This window comes from Euleptes europaea, chromosome 17 (assembly GCF_029931775.1).
Source record: "Euleptes europaea isolate rEulEur1 chromosome 17, rEulEur1.hap1, whole genome shotgun sequence".
Classification (NCBI taxonomy): Eukaryota; Metazoa; Chordata; class Lepidosauria; order Squamata; family Sphaerodactylidae; genus Euleptes; species Euleptes europaea.
Genome location: NC_079328.1, coordinates 47,770,551 through 47,786,569, shown reverse-complemented (window position 1 = coordinate 47,786,569; position 16,019 = coordinate 47,770,551). Strand labels below are relative to the sequence as shown.

At 49.0% G+C, this 16,019-nt stretch overlaps 1 protein-coding gene across 1 annotated transcript; it reads right to left on the bottom strand.

Annotated features, from left to right (window-relative positions):
* Positions 1-11,255: 11,255 nt before the first annotated feature.
* On the bottom strand, positions 11,256-12,774 carry FOXC2 (forkhead box C2). Its single transcript, XM_056862726.1, has one exon. It carries the CDS (start codon positions 12,770-12,772, stop codon positions 11,297-11,299), a length of 1,476 nt encoding a protein of 491 aa, XP_056718704.1. The 5' UTR covers positions 12,773-12,774; the 3' UTR covers positions 11,256-11,296.
* Positions 12,775-16,019: the final 3,245 nt, after the last annotated feature.

The following is a 16,019-nucleotide window of genomic DNA, read 5'->3' as shown; positions in this document are numbered from 1 at the left end:
GGAGGCTCTGTTTAAATCACTGTGGCTGATAAGCCATTGATGGGCCTGCCCTCCTTGCATCTGTCTAAACCCCTTCTGAACCGAATGACAGTAGTATTTTTCTTTCCAATCTTTTCACGGAGCACTAGATGTTTTGCGGAGCACCAAGTGCTCCATGGAGCAGTTTGGGAACCGCTGGTTTAGGTGTATGTACTGTAATGTATTGTTTGTATTTTTTTTGTTTTGATGTTAAGTGTTTTACATCTGTTTGTATCTTATAGTTATGAAATAAAAATTCAATTAAAAAATAAGTTCTGTCCGGGATTCACATGTGCAGGTCCTCCAGTGAAGAAGAGCATGCCTGTGTGAACCAGTTGCACACGGAATCAAGAGATATAGCCAGGGCCGATGCTACCATTAGGTGAACTAGGCGGTCGCCTAGGGCGCAAACCTCAGAGGGGCACAGAACTGGCCTGTGGGGCACAGTTTTAAACAGATTAGTTTCTTGAAAAAATGCAGCGGACAATTTATATTTTTCATTTTAAGATAAATACCACAACAGGGCTATGGGATATAATTAATTATGACGTCTTATAAAAAGTTTTGTAGGAATGCATCAGGCTTTTATTTTTCCTACAAGACATCTGTTTTTGAAAATTGGTTAGCAATGGGGGGGGGGCACAAGTAGTTAGCCTTGCCTAGGGCGCAAAGAAGACTGGCGCCTGCCCTGGATATAGCCCTCCCCAAAACTTTCTGCTGGCCCTTGCACTTGCAAAAAGAGGGAAGGAACGAACAAGACTTCTGCTCTCCTGACTTGTGGTGAGTCAGCACTGAAGGCCCCCTCGCCTACTTTCCCTACAAGATCCGCCCATGTAAGTAACCCAGACTTCAGAGAGCCACATGCCGAATGATGCAAACAGGCCTGCAGAATAAAAATACCCCGATGACTCATGCAATTGAGTCAGGGGACACATCACAGAGGAAATGGGGGGGGGGAGAGGCCTCTCTGACCAATACGATGCTCGCCAAGGTGGCTTGGATGACCCAACATGAGAGGCGTGGACCAGTCAAGGAAGCCCTGGCCCTCGGTTTGGAAGCCCAGAGCCAGGCTGTTAACCACAGGACATCTGGAGGTCATTCATTCATAGGGTTCCCATAAGTCGGAAGCAACTTGACATAATTTAAGACACATATAACACGAGGTGCTCAGCCATGAAGCCAGGTCATTGGGCTGTCTTTGGGTAGAGGAGGAGGAGGAGGAGGAGGAGGAGGAAGAAGAAAAGTTGGTTTTTATATGCTGACCTTCTCTGCCACTTCAGGAAGACTCAAACGGGCTTACAATCGCCTTCCCTTCCCCTTCCCACAACAGACACCCTGTGAGGTAGGTGGAGCTGAGATAGTGTGACTAGCCCAAGGTCACCCAGCTGGCTTCATGTGGAGGAGTGGGGAATCAAACCCTGTTCACCAGATTAGAGTCTGCTGTTCCAAACCACCGCTCCTAACCACTACACCACACATAAAACACGAGGTGACTCAGCTGTGAAGCCAGGTAAGGGGGCTGCCTTTGGGTGGAGCATTTTGGACACATGAAGGGCAGCCAAATGGGAGGGCCCCAGTGGGTTCAAGGCCTCAGGCAGGCCCTTGAAGCAAATCCCACTGCAATGAGCAGGTGGTGTATTATAAATTCGATTTTAAACTATGCCCACAGAGCTTCTTGCCGGTCATTTTTCAAAAAAACCTTGGGCTCAACGCATCTGTATATGCGGTAGCTCAGTGGAAGATCTACACATTACATCCTGGACTGCCCTCCCTACATCGAGCCTCGGAATAAGTTTCTGGCAAATATTATTTCCACTTTACATTTATTACCTGATACCGATAAACTAATTTTCTTGCTTTCTGATACTGACCCTTTTGTCTCCTGGAAAATGGCACTTTATGGCTAAGCAGCCAGGAAAATTAGGGCAATGAAAGCCACTGAATGAGGAAAGGAGCCAAATTGGTGTATTTTAATCTTACAACTTTTAAGGGTTTTATATATATATTGTTGTAATATTGTCTGCCCTGACCTGGATGGCCCAGGCTAGCCTGATCTCGTCAGATCTCAGAAGCTAAGCAGGGTCAGCCTTGGCAAGTATTTGGATGGGAGACCACCAAGGAATACCAGGGTTGCTGTGCAGAGGAAGGCACTGGCAAACCACCTCTGTTAGTCTCTTGCCATGAAAACCCCAAAAGGGGTTGCCATAAGTCAGCTGTTGAAGGGACACCTCCAGTTAAAGGGACTAGGCAAGTAGGTGATGTGAAAGACCTCTCTGCCTGAGACCCTGGAGAGCTGCTGCTGGTCTGAGCAGACAATACTGACTTTGATGGACCAAGGGTCTGATTCAGTAGAAGGCAGCTTCATGTGTTCATGATTAGGGGCCTGGAGACCAAGCCCTACAAGGAAAGGCTGAGGGACTTGGGAGTGTTTAGTCTGGAGAAGGGGAGATTGAGGGGGGACAGGATAGCTCTCTTTGCCTGAGACCCTGGAGAGCTTTTGCCAGTATGAGTAGACTTTGATGGGCCAATATAAGGCAGCTTCATGTGTTCAAAGCCATGTGTGATAATGCTGTGATGTGTTCAGCTATCCAAAGATTAAAAAACAAACCCTGGGTATCCCTAAAGTACCTTTTTGGGCCCCAGCCTTTAGCTGAACTGCTCTGTGGATGATCGTTCTTTCAATGGGTTCCCTCTTCCCTCCTGAGCATCTTCTTCTCCACCCGCCACAATCTCTAACAGGATCAGTTTCTTAATCTGGCAGCAAAGAGGCTTTAAAAAAAGAGGACATTAAGAATGCAATGAAAGAGGCGAGGCGTCTGTTTAAAAAGCAGGCCGATGCAGTCTGGGAGCCGAGAGTGGATATATATCCTTTTCCTAAAGTCAAAACAGGTGAATTCCCAAAGAAGAAAGAAATGTCCAGCCCTCTTTTGCTATGTAACAGGGAGGAAATACACTTGTTTTGTTGGCTTGGCTGGCAGAGCTAGAAAGATCCACGGTACAGAAATGCCGCTGTTTTTCAGGACATACTTTTCCAGATTAAATCAGGATGGAGGGGGGCAGATAGAAGGTCCTTACACACTCTCCCTCGCCAGCAAGACTGAAAGTTTTAAAGTGATTTTGGCATTTGGAGTTCTTGATATTCTCTTCCACAGGCTCGCTTAGGCCAAAATAAACCTCGGAACAAGCAGGAGGGCTGGGCAAAGCCTTATAGAGAGAGAGAGACAGAGAGAGAGAGAGAAGTAACAAACACACCATTGTTCCTAGTGGAAACATTTTGTGGCCGACTCCTCATTTCCCTACTGTCAGAATAGGTGCAGAAAAGGACAATCGAAACGTTCAAGGGGTTAGCGCGCCTTCTAAGCACTTTTTCGGTTAGAGGAAAGACAACTAGGGGAGGTGAAAGAGATTTATAAAATTATGCACGGAGAAAAGAACCTTTCCTCCCTCCGCCCCATATTAGAATTTGGGGAAGCTCAATGGCATTAGTGAGTTGGAGACTTAGGAGTCTCAAAGAAGAAGAAGAAGAGTTGGTTTTTATATGCCAACTTTCTCTACCACTTACGGAAGACTCAAACCGGCTTACAATCGCCTTCCCTTCCCCTCCCCACAACAGACACCCTGTGAGGTAGGTGGGGCTGAGAGAGCTCTAAGAACTGTAACTAGCCCAAGGTCACCCAGCTGGTTTCATGTGGAGAAGTGGGGAAACAAACCCAGTTCCCCAGAGTAGCTTCTGCTGCTCATGTGGAGGAGTAGGGAATCAAACCTGGCTCTCCAGATCAGAATCCACCGCTCCAAACCACCGCTCTTAACCACTACACCATGCTGGCAAGGAAGTAGTGACACTGTGGAACTCCTGCCACAAGATGTAGCTATGATTGGGAGCACAGATGTTCCTAAAAGTGGATTAGACAAATTCCCGAAGGCTTGATCCGTCAATGTCTATTCACCATGATGAGTAAGGGAACTACAGTGTACTTCTAAATACCAGCTACATGTACCAGTTTATGCAAAGAGGGGGCTTTGACCTTTGTGATCATCTTGGGTAGACTTTCTAGGACATCAGACTGTCCACTGTGAGAAAACATCTTCAGAACTAGGTGGATCTATGGCCTGACCCATCAGTATCTTCCTCTGCTTAGGAAAGCAAACCTTTTTCAGGTTTTAAGAAATGTCTCAATCCATCGATAGAGAAGTCAGTAGGAAGACACCACCAACCAGACTTCATTTGTTAATTTGGTCCCAGTGTACATAACTGATCATTGCTGAATCATAAATGGTTTTGTAGCCCTGTACCATCTCTCCATTAAAATCTCCAGCTGTGCCCTCCAACGGTTCTTCCGTTTCAGCAACAGAATTTTGTACAGAAAATTCCCAATATTTACCCGTGGGATAATTAGGGGATGGCGGGGGGGGGGGGGGAATTGTCAGGTCCTTCAAGAACGTAAGAAGAGTCCTTCTTGCCCAGAAGAGTCCAGGGAGCCCAGAAACTGGGTACAAAGCCCCCCCTCAGTGGTGCCTGCAACATCTGGGATCCAGAGAGGCACACTTGGGGTCCAATGTAGTTATCTCAACTAGTAGCCATTTGTGGGGATCCACCTCGAATTCTGACACGACCCCATTTGTGGTTCTCTACAAGTCTCTTACAAGTCCTGGGCCCCTAAATTCCTTTCAAGATGTTTTCTTTCTTTCTGGCAGAGCAAAATGCTGCCAATACCCAACTGTGGCCATTTAGTTTGGTTTAATAAAATATAGGTCGTGCCTCTCTCTCTCTTTTGGTTGGCAAACAAAGGTTTTAATGGGTGAGAGAGGAGAGGGCTATTTTTAAAGCCCAGGTTCTTTTCCCTCCCCAGAAAAGAATTACAATTGTCCTTCCATTTTCCTATCACCAAAATCTAAACTGGTTTCCTTTCAGGACAAAAGCTACATTGGAAGAAAAGTGGCGAGCCTAAAAGGCAAAGAGAAGAAAACCCAAATGTTTTGCTTAAAAAAAAAAAAAAAGTTGTAGCAGTTTAGGTTTTCATGGATATTTCAGGCAAGGATCATAGTAGCAGAAGGTTTTTTACTTAGAAGTGTGTAAGGCAGTGAAACCAATGCAGCTTTCCTCTGTCCAAGATCCATTTGAAAGCCCCTTACTGGGATGAACTTTTATACTAAGGGAAAATGGGTGCAGAGAGATTTTCCATTCCCTTCTGTCAGCAATGCTGATTCTATGACCTTAGGCAGATGATGAGAGGGAGGGCATCTTGGCCATCTTCTGGGCATGGAGTAGGGGTCACTAGGGGTTTTGGGGGGAGGTAGTTTGGAATTTCCTGCATTGTGCAGGGGGTTGGACTAGATGACCCTGGTGGTCCCTTCCAACTCTATGATTCTATGAAGTAATGGAAATGTTATCTGCTTTCCCCAAGGTTAGGGTACAGCTCTGGGGCATGTGGGTTTCCCCCCCCCCAAAAAAAAACAGCATTGGAGAAAACTAATTTGAAAAGGTATTTGAAGCAAGGCGGCATTGTGCAGGTATTGAGGCAAAAAGCACAAAGGTGCTTTTCACCTGTATGACTGGCGCATCAGCAGTAAGTGACACGCTGTAATTGCAGATTACCACAAAGACAACTGACGTACAGCCTTCATTGCCAAGTCTTGTCACAGGGGGGTTAGTTCACACATACAGAACACAAACAACCAAGTGTGTGTGTGTGTGTGTGTGTGTGTGTGTGTGAGGATTACCAAGCCATGTACAAACATGTGTCAAGGCAGACCCAGTGGGTTTCACTATACTATTCGACCCTCTAGGATGCCCCCGCCTGTAAAAACTTCCTCTAACTGGAAAAGGGGACAAAGTACTATCACACTGTTATCAAATCAACCTGTATTGATTTCCCCCCCTTCATTTTGAAGGGGAGAACCAGCTTGACAACTCAAAAGCAGAACTGTCAATGGCCGAAAAAAGGTCAATTTCTGGCCAGAACCCAGAGTTAACTTGCCCCACACACTGCCCCACTGAAGCTTTCCTAGACATGTGTCTTGGGGCCCCGACAGTGCCTCTTCATGTTTGAACCCCAGCTCCTCAGTAAGGTGGCAGTCACTCTGTTGGCTTTATTTGACATCTAGCACAATTGAGGGTCGCTAAGAGACTGAACAGCTTTGGGGGTTTCATTTGACACCGTCTTAGCCCTGTTTTGCCATGACCAATGGTCAAAGTTTTAACAGATATTTTACAATGCCTGGCCTTTTTTTCTATCCTTCAGTACAATTGTTTAAAAATATAATTTGTATTGCCATCTCCAGATTCTCATGCCTGGGGAAGGTTCCTAGTCAAAGTCAAAGTTAGAAAGTCACCAACGTGAAGAGTGAAATTCTGGTGTCATCTCAGGCTCTAAAACAGACCAGGGTTTTAAACAGACCAGAAGTGAACCTGGACTAAAAGGAGGGAGCCAGTCTCTCAACAAAGAGGCCTGGATCCTAGGGGTATTTACTTGGAAGTAAGTGCCATTTCTATGGTGGTGAGTTGAACTTTTCAAGAAATTCACTGGTGTGATGCAGCTGTGTGAAAAGCAGGAACAACATTATGTGGACAGAAAAAGGCTATATTGAGTTCTGGAAAAGAATACCGACAACTGATTTCTCACAAGGACAAGCCGTTCTGGGATTTTTTTTGGGAACATTACACTTTTCATTCGAGAGGGATAACTGGGTCAGCCTATTGCAGAAAAATTAAACAGAGGTCTTGTGTCATGTTCGGGACTAACCCCCAAAAATATTTTCCCAGGAAGAAGCTTTCATGGACCATGCCCCTCTACCCAAACTGAAAATTGGTTCTGTGCAGCCTTTTTCATTTTAGGGTATGAAAACAAACAAGCAAACAGCAGAGTCAAGGGGCCACGACATGCACTAAGTCCAGTGGAAATGCGATTAGGTCCCATTCAAATTGAATCAAGGGGGGGAAATGAAGAGACTACCTTTATGCATTGCAAGCAAATCTTTGATCAGAACTTCAGCAGACATGTTGCATCAGTTTGGTGGTGCTGGGAAGACCAGCCTTAATTTTCATAGTGGCTGGTGATACTTTGCTGCTAATATCCTAAATGGCTTTTTCTAAGTAGGGTTGTGTGTCAGATGCCGTACACAGAGCCTTCTCGCATTGCGTCAACAGAACTTTATTTCACGTGAGGATGCCCCACTGGCTTGCCATTTGTCTACGTTATTAGAAAATATATTTTGAAAAATAATCTAGCTATCATAAATAAAACCAGGACTGCTGACCAAATAAAGCCATATTAATCACCTGCCTGTTGAGCAATTAATTTAGACAAATGTGCACACTGTCACACTCTTCCTTGAGATAAAAGGAGTCATGCTCACTACATGAAGCTCCTCGGGGAAGGATTTAAAAAATGCTCCAGATAGATATTGAAAGAAGTGTTGCAGTGCAATTAATAAATAGTTAAAAAAAAAGGTTGGTGTTCATTTTTATCATTCATTACAGTCATGGGTTTTTAAAAAGACCAATTTGCCCCAGTGATTCGAATCAACTATTGACGTTACCTGCTAATTAATCTTGTTAAAGCTTGTGGCCCTAAATAAAACTGAGCACCATTAGAACTGCAATTCTATGCCCATTTACTGGTGAGTAGACCTCACTGATTGAAGTGTGACTTCTTTCTAAATAATTATAAGTACTATCGGGCTCTAAAAGTGTCCTGTTGGTGGACGGGTAGATAGATGGATAGAAATTAATTGCAGAAATATTAGCTGGCCTTCTGAGCAAGCATGCATGTCATATTTAATGGTGAATATTATTATTTTTGTCACCAGGATCTTAAACGGCTAGTTCTGAATAGCATCATCTTAATATTATTATCAGAGAATAAATGCAGTATTTACAAAGAGCTGTTCCCCTTGCATCAGAAGTGTGCGGGTTTTGTGTGCGGGTTTACTATCCAACTGTTTTAAAATTTGCAAAGCAGGAGTGGAGACTTAAAATCTCTTTTTGAAAAAAAACAATCAAGGCATAGTTCATCTCTGTTAAGAAATCCTGTGGGTTAAGAATATCCAAAGGAATGCTTAGTTGGCTGGATCAGATCACTGACCACCCGGGCCACCAATCAGCAGCCGAGCAGTTGATGCAAACTCACCAATGGCCTTCTCTCTGCCCCATCCCATCTACTTGGCACCTCATCCTTACAACAACCCTATTGGGTAGACCAGTACAATTATTCTTTTATTACAGGCGGAACCTGAGGGAGAGCAACCACTGTTTCAAACCAGACAAAACTATTATATAGACATAAGAACACAGGAAAGGCCCTGCTGGATCAGACCAAGGCCCATCAAGTCCAGCAGTCTGTTCACACAGTGGCCAACCAGGTGCCTCTAGGAAGCCCACAAACGAGACGACTGCAGCAGCACCATCCTGCCTGTGTTCCACGGCACCTAATATAATAAGTATGCTGTTCTGATTCTGGAGAGAATAGACATGCATCATGTAGTAGTTGCCATGGATAGACCCTCTCCTCCATGAACATGTCCACTCCCATCTTAAAGCCTTCCAAGTTGGCAGCCATCACCACATCCTAGGGCAGGGAGTTCCGCAATTTAATTATGCCTTGTGTGAGGAATACTTCCTTTTATCTGTTTTGAATCTGTTTTATCTGTTTTGTTTAGACAATTTTCACCCTTCTCAAAAGAAAAAACATTCCCTCTCTTCGTATTTATCTCTCTGCTACCAATCCTTCCGCCAGCCCCAAACTGCCCACCTGTCCTTTTCTCTTTGCTCTTCCTTATAAGGGTTTGAGGTGGAAACTACAAACTGCAAGTCTACCAAAATCTTGGATTCACTGGAAAGGTTTTTTTTCTAAAAGCTGGCAAATATTAAGGAAAGCGAAAAAGTGGAGCAAAAATGGAACTGGGAGGCGGAGGAAGAAAAGGAAAGGCGAGGATTTCCCAGGGCCTAGCATCCTACATCTATTTGCGAAGGAAATTTACGTGGAAGGAGCAGGCGACTTCAGATGGTCGTGCAAAATATTTTAATCTATCATTAACACCCATCCACTGAGCGACGGTTAATTTTTAAACCGCAACCATGCTGTGTCTGAAAAATAACCTTCTCCAACTTTTGTAAGATGCTTGGAAGGTAGCCGAGGGCCAAGCGCTTTGTACATGCTCAGGAGCGGGATTTTACAATGGGATTTAACATCCGCTGTGGGAAAGGGACTGGGGCAGTCAAGGCCATTCCTTGTGAGTTGTTCTGAGGGGCTTGCCACTAAACTCCGGGCCTCTTGAGAAGCCGAGGTTTCTTAAGTGTTTTTCACAAGGAAGAAAGAGCCAATGGTAGTCAAGATGATTGAGATCTCAGGTCCAATTCATTGTATTTAGGAGCTGGATGGCTTTTCTGTGTGTGGGGGCCCCCCAGCTTTTTTCTACCTGATGGGGGTTAGGACAGGAGCCGTTTCTTTGTTGGAGGACTGCAGAAATCGATCCAATTTAAAGAGAGATTTAAATATGGGTAAAATTCCCCACCCCATGCCCCCAAAAACACTTTCCCCACTTTCAGATGTATTTCTTTGCTCCCCATATTCACACGGGGTATTTACTAATCTTAACAATTTTAAAAATATTTAGACTGATGTCAGCTTCGAAAACCCAAGAATGTAACTTTCTGCTCAGTCTCCCCCCTATCTTATAGCTAGTTTTAAACGTGAATAAAAGTTCCACTCTGACTTAGTACAGGGATATCTTTGCTGCATATATATATGACAACATATTTATTAATATTAACAATTTAAAATACTGACATCCATGTCAGCTTCGGAATCCCTAGACGTTAATTTTCTGTTCGGTTTTCCACTCCCCTTATCTTCTAGCTAGTTTTAAACGTGAGAAAAAGTTTCACTCCGATTTACTACAGGAAGGAAAAAAATCTCTAGGACACAGTTGTAAATGGGCATTTTCACCACTGACTGCCGAGGGCAAGTTTGGATTGCCTCCTTCCTGGTGTTTCCACTGGATTTTAAACATTCGAGCCTTTGCAATACAAAGGCTAAGCCTAAACAGGCTAGAACCCCTCTTTTGGTCCCCGTCAACAGCATTCACACATGATGCATCCCGGAAAAGGGGCAGGTGAACCCCATTCCAGATTTCTCTCTGTGTCTTTTCCCCCATCCCCTCAAATCGGTTGCCTCTTTCTGACTGCTTCACTTATCTAGTTTGTTTCAAGTTCTGGAGAGGATCGGGCAGAGTTTCAAAAATTCAGAGACATGGGCCAGACTTTTGAAGAGAAATAAACAGCACGGAATTTATTTTTCAAGGTGAGTACAACAACAACGGAGACCACACGATGAGACAAAATAAACGTGACGTGGAATTCAAAAGAAAATGTTTCAGGTTTGGTTCAGAGTCAAAAAAAATCTATTATACAAAAAAAATCGCACACTGTTATTGTCACTCTTTTTCCCTTTTGATATCTGGTTTTTGAATTTTCCTCCCTTCCGTAAAGTCCATCACAGGGGAACAAAAAAAAATAAATTATTCATATTTATATTTATATATAAAAGAATAACTTTAAAAGAAAAAAACATTTTGATGCTTCCTTCGAGGCAGTCACACCAACACACACGCACACAGGGAAAGAAGTTACTTTTTTCTTCAATTTGGCAGCGGGTATTATGGAAGGCAAAAAAAACAACCCAACACATTAGGATCATCCAGTGAACGCAACTTTAAATATTATATTAACGGCTCTCCACCCCAAGCCAGATTAGAACTCCACACATATTTACAACGAACAGAACTTTCCTTCGCCAACAAGCCCGCAAAAAATAAAAATCCTCCCAGCAACCGAGACATATATTTTTATAACTCTATAAAATCGTCCCTATATTTCTTTCCCCCCCTTTAAAAAAGGCTGATCAGCGGTGTTTGCGGAATGGGAGATCCATCATAATTTAATATTTTTGTTAACCCCAGGCGGAGATCCTCCATTCCTGCTTTTATGGTACACAAATTTGGCCTTTTTAAAAAAAACTAACCTATTTTCCTTAATTCCAAAAAAGAAAAAAAGACACCTCCTTATTTTTTTTTTCCTTTTCAAGTAGAACTGATTGAACTTGGACAAAAATTAATAGCCGAGGGAGAGGCGTCACGGTCCGCAAAGGCCCTTCCGACGGGGCGGGCGGGCCGGGCCGGTCCAGGCCGCCCCCGGCCTTCCTCCGAGGCGGGTTTGCAGCGTCGCCTCCGCAGCCCCCGCTCCGATCCTCTCGGCCGGCCCTCTGCACGCGCTCAGAGGTCAATACTTGGCGCAGTCATAGGAGTAAGGGGTGGCGGAGTGGCGGTATATGGAGGGCGCGGATCGATAGGGGATCTGGCAGCCGGCGTTTGTGCTCACCTGTGGGTCGCTCAGCGGCGCCGAGGTCTCCAGGCCCAGCCGGTGAGAGCTGAACATGTCCCGCACGTTGGGGAAGGCCTGCTGCTGCGAGCCGAAGGCGTGGCCCGACAGGTGCGGGTTGAGCTCCGACGGGGCGTTCAGGTACCAGGAGGCCGCCGCCGCCTGCCCGCCGCCCTGGGGGTGAGGCATGTGGGGGTGGTGGTGGGGGTGGTGGGAGTGGCCGGGGGCCTCCTGGTGCTGCCCCCCCGACGCCAGGTTCATGGCGGCCAGGGGCGAGGCGGCGCCGTTGCTCTGCTGCTCGGGCGCGTCGTCGGGGGCGCACAGGTGGGCGGCCCGCTCGCCGGCGTAGAGGCTCATGGCCCGCATGCTGCACTGGTAGCTGCCGCCGGCCTCCCCCAGCCCCCCCTGGCTGCAGGCCTGGCTGTAGATGGAGGGCGGCTGGGCCGGGGGGTAGCCGAGGGAGCCCAGGCCCGGCGTCCGGCCGGCGGGGCTCAGCTCCCCCGGCGGGGAAGTCCGCAGCGTCATGATGTTCTCCACGCTGAAGCCCGACAGGCCGTTGGGGGCGCCCGGGTGGTGGGGGTCTCCCGGCAGGGAGCTCTCGGTGGACCCCGACGGCGTGGAGGCCACGCTCCGCGGGCTGTCCCGCAGCCCCCCGCCGCCGCCGCCGCCGCTCTCCGGGCTGAGGGTCTCCACCTTGGTGATGACGGGCAGGTCCGGGGAGGCGGCCTCGCTCTTGATGACCACCTTCTTCTCCGACGGGGCGGCGGCCGGCGCCTCCTTGGCGGCGGCGGCGGCGTCGGGGCCCTTGGGCGGCTCCTTGGGGTGGCGGTCGCGGAGGGGCTCGTCCTTCTCCTTGGAGACGTCCTTCTTCTTGAAGCGCCTCCGCCGGCGCAGGAAGGAGCCGTTCTCGAACATGTTGTAGGAGTCCGGGTCGAGGGTCCAGTAGCTGCCCTTGCCGGGCTTCTTGTCGTCGCGGGGCACCTTGACGAAGCACTCGTTGAGCGAGAGGTTGTGGCGGATGGAGTTCTGCCAGCCCTGCTTGTTCTCCCGGTAGAAGGGGAAGCGCTCCATGATGAACTGGTAGATGCCGTTGAGGGTGATCTTCTTGTCGGGCGCGTTCTGGATGGCCATGGTGATGAGGGCGATGTAGGAGTAGGGCGGCTTCACCAGGTCCTTGGGGGCGGCGGGCTGGTGCGGGTGGTAGGGCCCGTAGGAGCGCCCCAGGCCCGCCGCGTACTGCTCGGCGGGGCCCGGGTACACCCCCCCGGAGCCCGCCACGGGGCCGTAGGGGCCGGCCGCCCGGTAGTAGTTCTGCTCGCTGAGGTAAGGCACCACCCCCAGGGCGTTGGGGTCCGACACCGAGTAGCGGGCCTGCATGGCGGGTCCGGGAGGAGGGCGGCGGGGCGGCGGGGGCCCCCTCGACGGCTGGCCGCGGCCTTCCGAGCTCTGTCCCGGGCCCGTCACAGCAGCCCGAAGGCCGCCTCCATCCTCCAGCCGCTCGCGAGGCGCGCCGTCCGAAGCCTCCGCTCCTTCTCCCCGCTTACGCCGGCGCGGCTCCGAAAGGCTGGAGGCCGCGGAGACCCTTGCAGGGGGAGGAGGCGCAGCGGAGAGAGGGCTGGCGAGCCAAGCGACCCCCGAGGGAAGCCGCCCGGGCCCGGGCGCCTGGCGCGAGGGCTGGCCGCCGCCGCCCCGTCCCTTGTCCGGCGGGCCCCAAGGCAAGCGGCCGGCAGGCGGGGAGCCGCGCCGACATCCACGCCGCAGCCCAACAGACGGCCGCCGCACCCGCCGCCGCGCGCCCCAGCCGCCCAACTCCCCGGACGGGACGCGGCGCGCACTTGCCCCGCTCGCCCCGGCCCCCGGCCCTTTTGAGGCGCCCCCGCGGCCACGCCCCCGCCCGGGACTTCCCGCCAATGGCCGCCCGCCCGGGGAGCGGCCCGGCCAATCGCAGGGCCGCCAGAAGGCGCCGGAGGACGGGGCTGTCGGGGGACGCGCGGCTGGGCGGGCGCTCCGGGGCGGCCGGGACGGGGCTGGCGGCGGCGGGGGGCGCAGCCCGGCCTTCGCCCGCCGCGCTCCCCGCCACCCCAAACCCCGCTCTCTTACACGCGCGCGCACACTCACACATTGCAGTGAAATAAAAGCCGCGTCGCCCGGTTTGCCGACGGGAGGGAGAGGGAAAGCGGGTGTCCGTCCTTGCAAACGGGGCGAGAAAGCGCGCGCCGTTGGGTCCCTGGCGCGACCCCCGATTCCCCGCACAGCCCGGTTTTCTGGCGGGCTCGGGGGACGGACTGGGGGGTCCTTTCGTTCCCCGGGCGTTGCTTTCTCCCAAGGAATCCGAATCGCGCCCCAGGTTGCCCACGGGGCTTTCTTATCACCTCCGGCCCAAATTCATTTGACACCTCCGTCCTAAAACCTGGCCGCCTTATCTCCCGCCCGGGGAGTCGCTCGGAATGGAAATCGGTTGGGTTTCAAGACGACTTTCTTTTCTTTTTCTTTTGCCAATTAAATCTGCTTAAGAAAATAATTAGGCGAGGCGTTTAATTTCGGTGCGTGTTTTTAGGGGGGGGGAGAGGGTGTCTCGGGCAGCGGGCTTGGCGCCTCTCCCCCCACCCCCGGCCCATTATTTCTCTAATTATGCCATTAGGGGTAATCAGACTGGGGTAATGAGGGACGAGAGCCTGTAGCCGAGGTGTGGGATTCTGACTTTCCTTAGCTCGGCTGATGCTCGAGAATTGCAGAAGCAAACGGGAACGGGGCACATGCAAACACGCACACGTTTTCTGTCCCGTCCCCCCTCCCCAAAAAGCCCGATTGTAGGTAAGATCTAGCAGGCCATTTAATTTTTAAAACAACCTTGTGTTTTCTCCTGCTTTCCTCTTGTTTCTTGCACACTGCCTTAGTTTTTACATGAATGGCATTGAAGGGTGTTTCGAAGAGGGGTGTATTTCAAATTTGGAAAGAACGGAGAGATAGCGAGAGACCCCAAAGATTCGGAAGAACAGAGAGATGGGGAGGGAGCCGTTCCTGTCTGCCTTTTCGTGGCTCTTTCCCGAACCCCCCGCCCCCGTGGGATGTATTCGCACCCCTGTCTTTGAGACCCCGATCGGAGAACTCAACGCCGCTGACTTGAATCTAATGCGCTCCCAAGAAAGCGGCTCTGAGCGTGCCCGGTGCGTTACTTTTATTCCAGCAGTTATTAATTTATTATATTATGGAGGACCGGGTAGGAAGAATTCGAGTCTTTACTGGCTTGGGGTACAGATGGATTTTACTGCGGAGAGGGGAACGTTGCAGTCTGGAAATATTTGAGGCAGAGGAGAAATCCGCCTTGGAGTTAGGAGAATCCTTTGTGGATTTATTTGGGAGAGGAAAGAAAGCGTGAATGTTATGCTCGGATGCGAAACGTGCAAAGAACCTAGCTGCTTTCAGAGAATCGCCACTGTCCAGTTGAAGGAGGCTTGGTCCGGATTCTAAGGAGGAGGAAGGCAGATGTACAGAATATGTATCTTTTGGAATTTAGGATCTTAATGTCCAGTCGTTTTGAGGGGAAGGGGATACATGACGGAGAACTTGAGAACAGGGAGGAAAAGCCCATTTCTCGTTTTTGTTCTGTAGCTTCCTTGGAAAGCCTTCAGCCTCTTAAGAAAGAAAGAAAAAACCCGCCTGAGAAAAATTCTCCAGGAAAAATGGAATATGAAATTCACCCCAAGAAGGCTGGCATTTGAGTGACCAGATATACTTTCCGTAAAATAGTTTGTTTCATTCGGCAAATAATCTTCGTGTCTGTCTTGAAAGTGACACTGAAGGAATTCTCTTCTAAAAGTCTGTACGAAAATTTATGCTGGATTTCGGGTTCAGGGAATTCGTACAAAATGCAATCTATCCCACGAGGAAGGGGCAATCTTGTTATGTGTCAAAAAAGCAACAGCAGACGAGCGAGTATCTTAAAGAATTAGGAAGAAAACAACCCTTTCTCGCCCTTTCAGGGACCGAATTATCTCCTGCTAAACTCCTTTATCCCTCTTCTGCAATGCTGCCACCAAAACGATTGCGCTTATTTATTTATGGTTTGTATTGTGGCTTGCCTTTATTTATTTATTGCTATTCAAATAAATAGATGTATATTTTTAAAAAGCTGCTACAAGCTTTGGAACGTTCTTTAGAGATCTCTGCTTCGTCGTCGCTGTTTTTCTTCCCCCCCAAACAGCGACATTAAATTGCCTTGGTGCAAAACTGGGCGACTGTAACGGGAATTGAGGGCCCTAGCTTTAGAATTTTGGAGCCAAGTTCCGCGTTATACAGAACGCTTCTTCGTGTTTAAAGATTCCGATTACGATATATATATAGATTGTAAAAGTTAGTTAACTAGAACGGCGTTTACCTTTAGCTGCATCGCTTTCTTAATTTCTCTGCAAGCTCGCAAATTGTCACAGGGCCTTTGCGATTATGATAGTCGGTCATCGCTTTCTTTGTCACGAAAAGACGCGACCAACCACCCCCCCCCCAAAATCAGAAAAGAAAAAAAAGTACTGCTTCTTTCCTTCCAGCATCCTCCCAGTCTTAGAAGGCGACCCTGAGCCACTCGCTATACTGTGCTGCCCTCTCCTGGCCAAACAGGGAATTAACG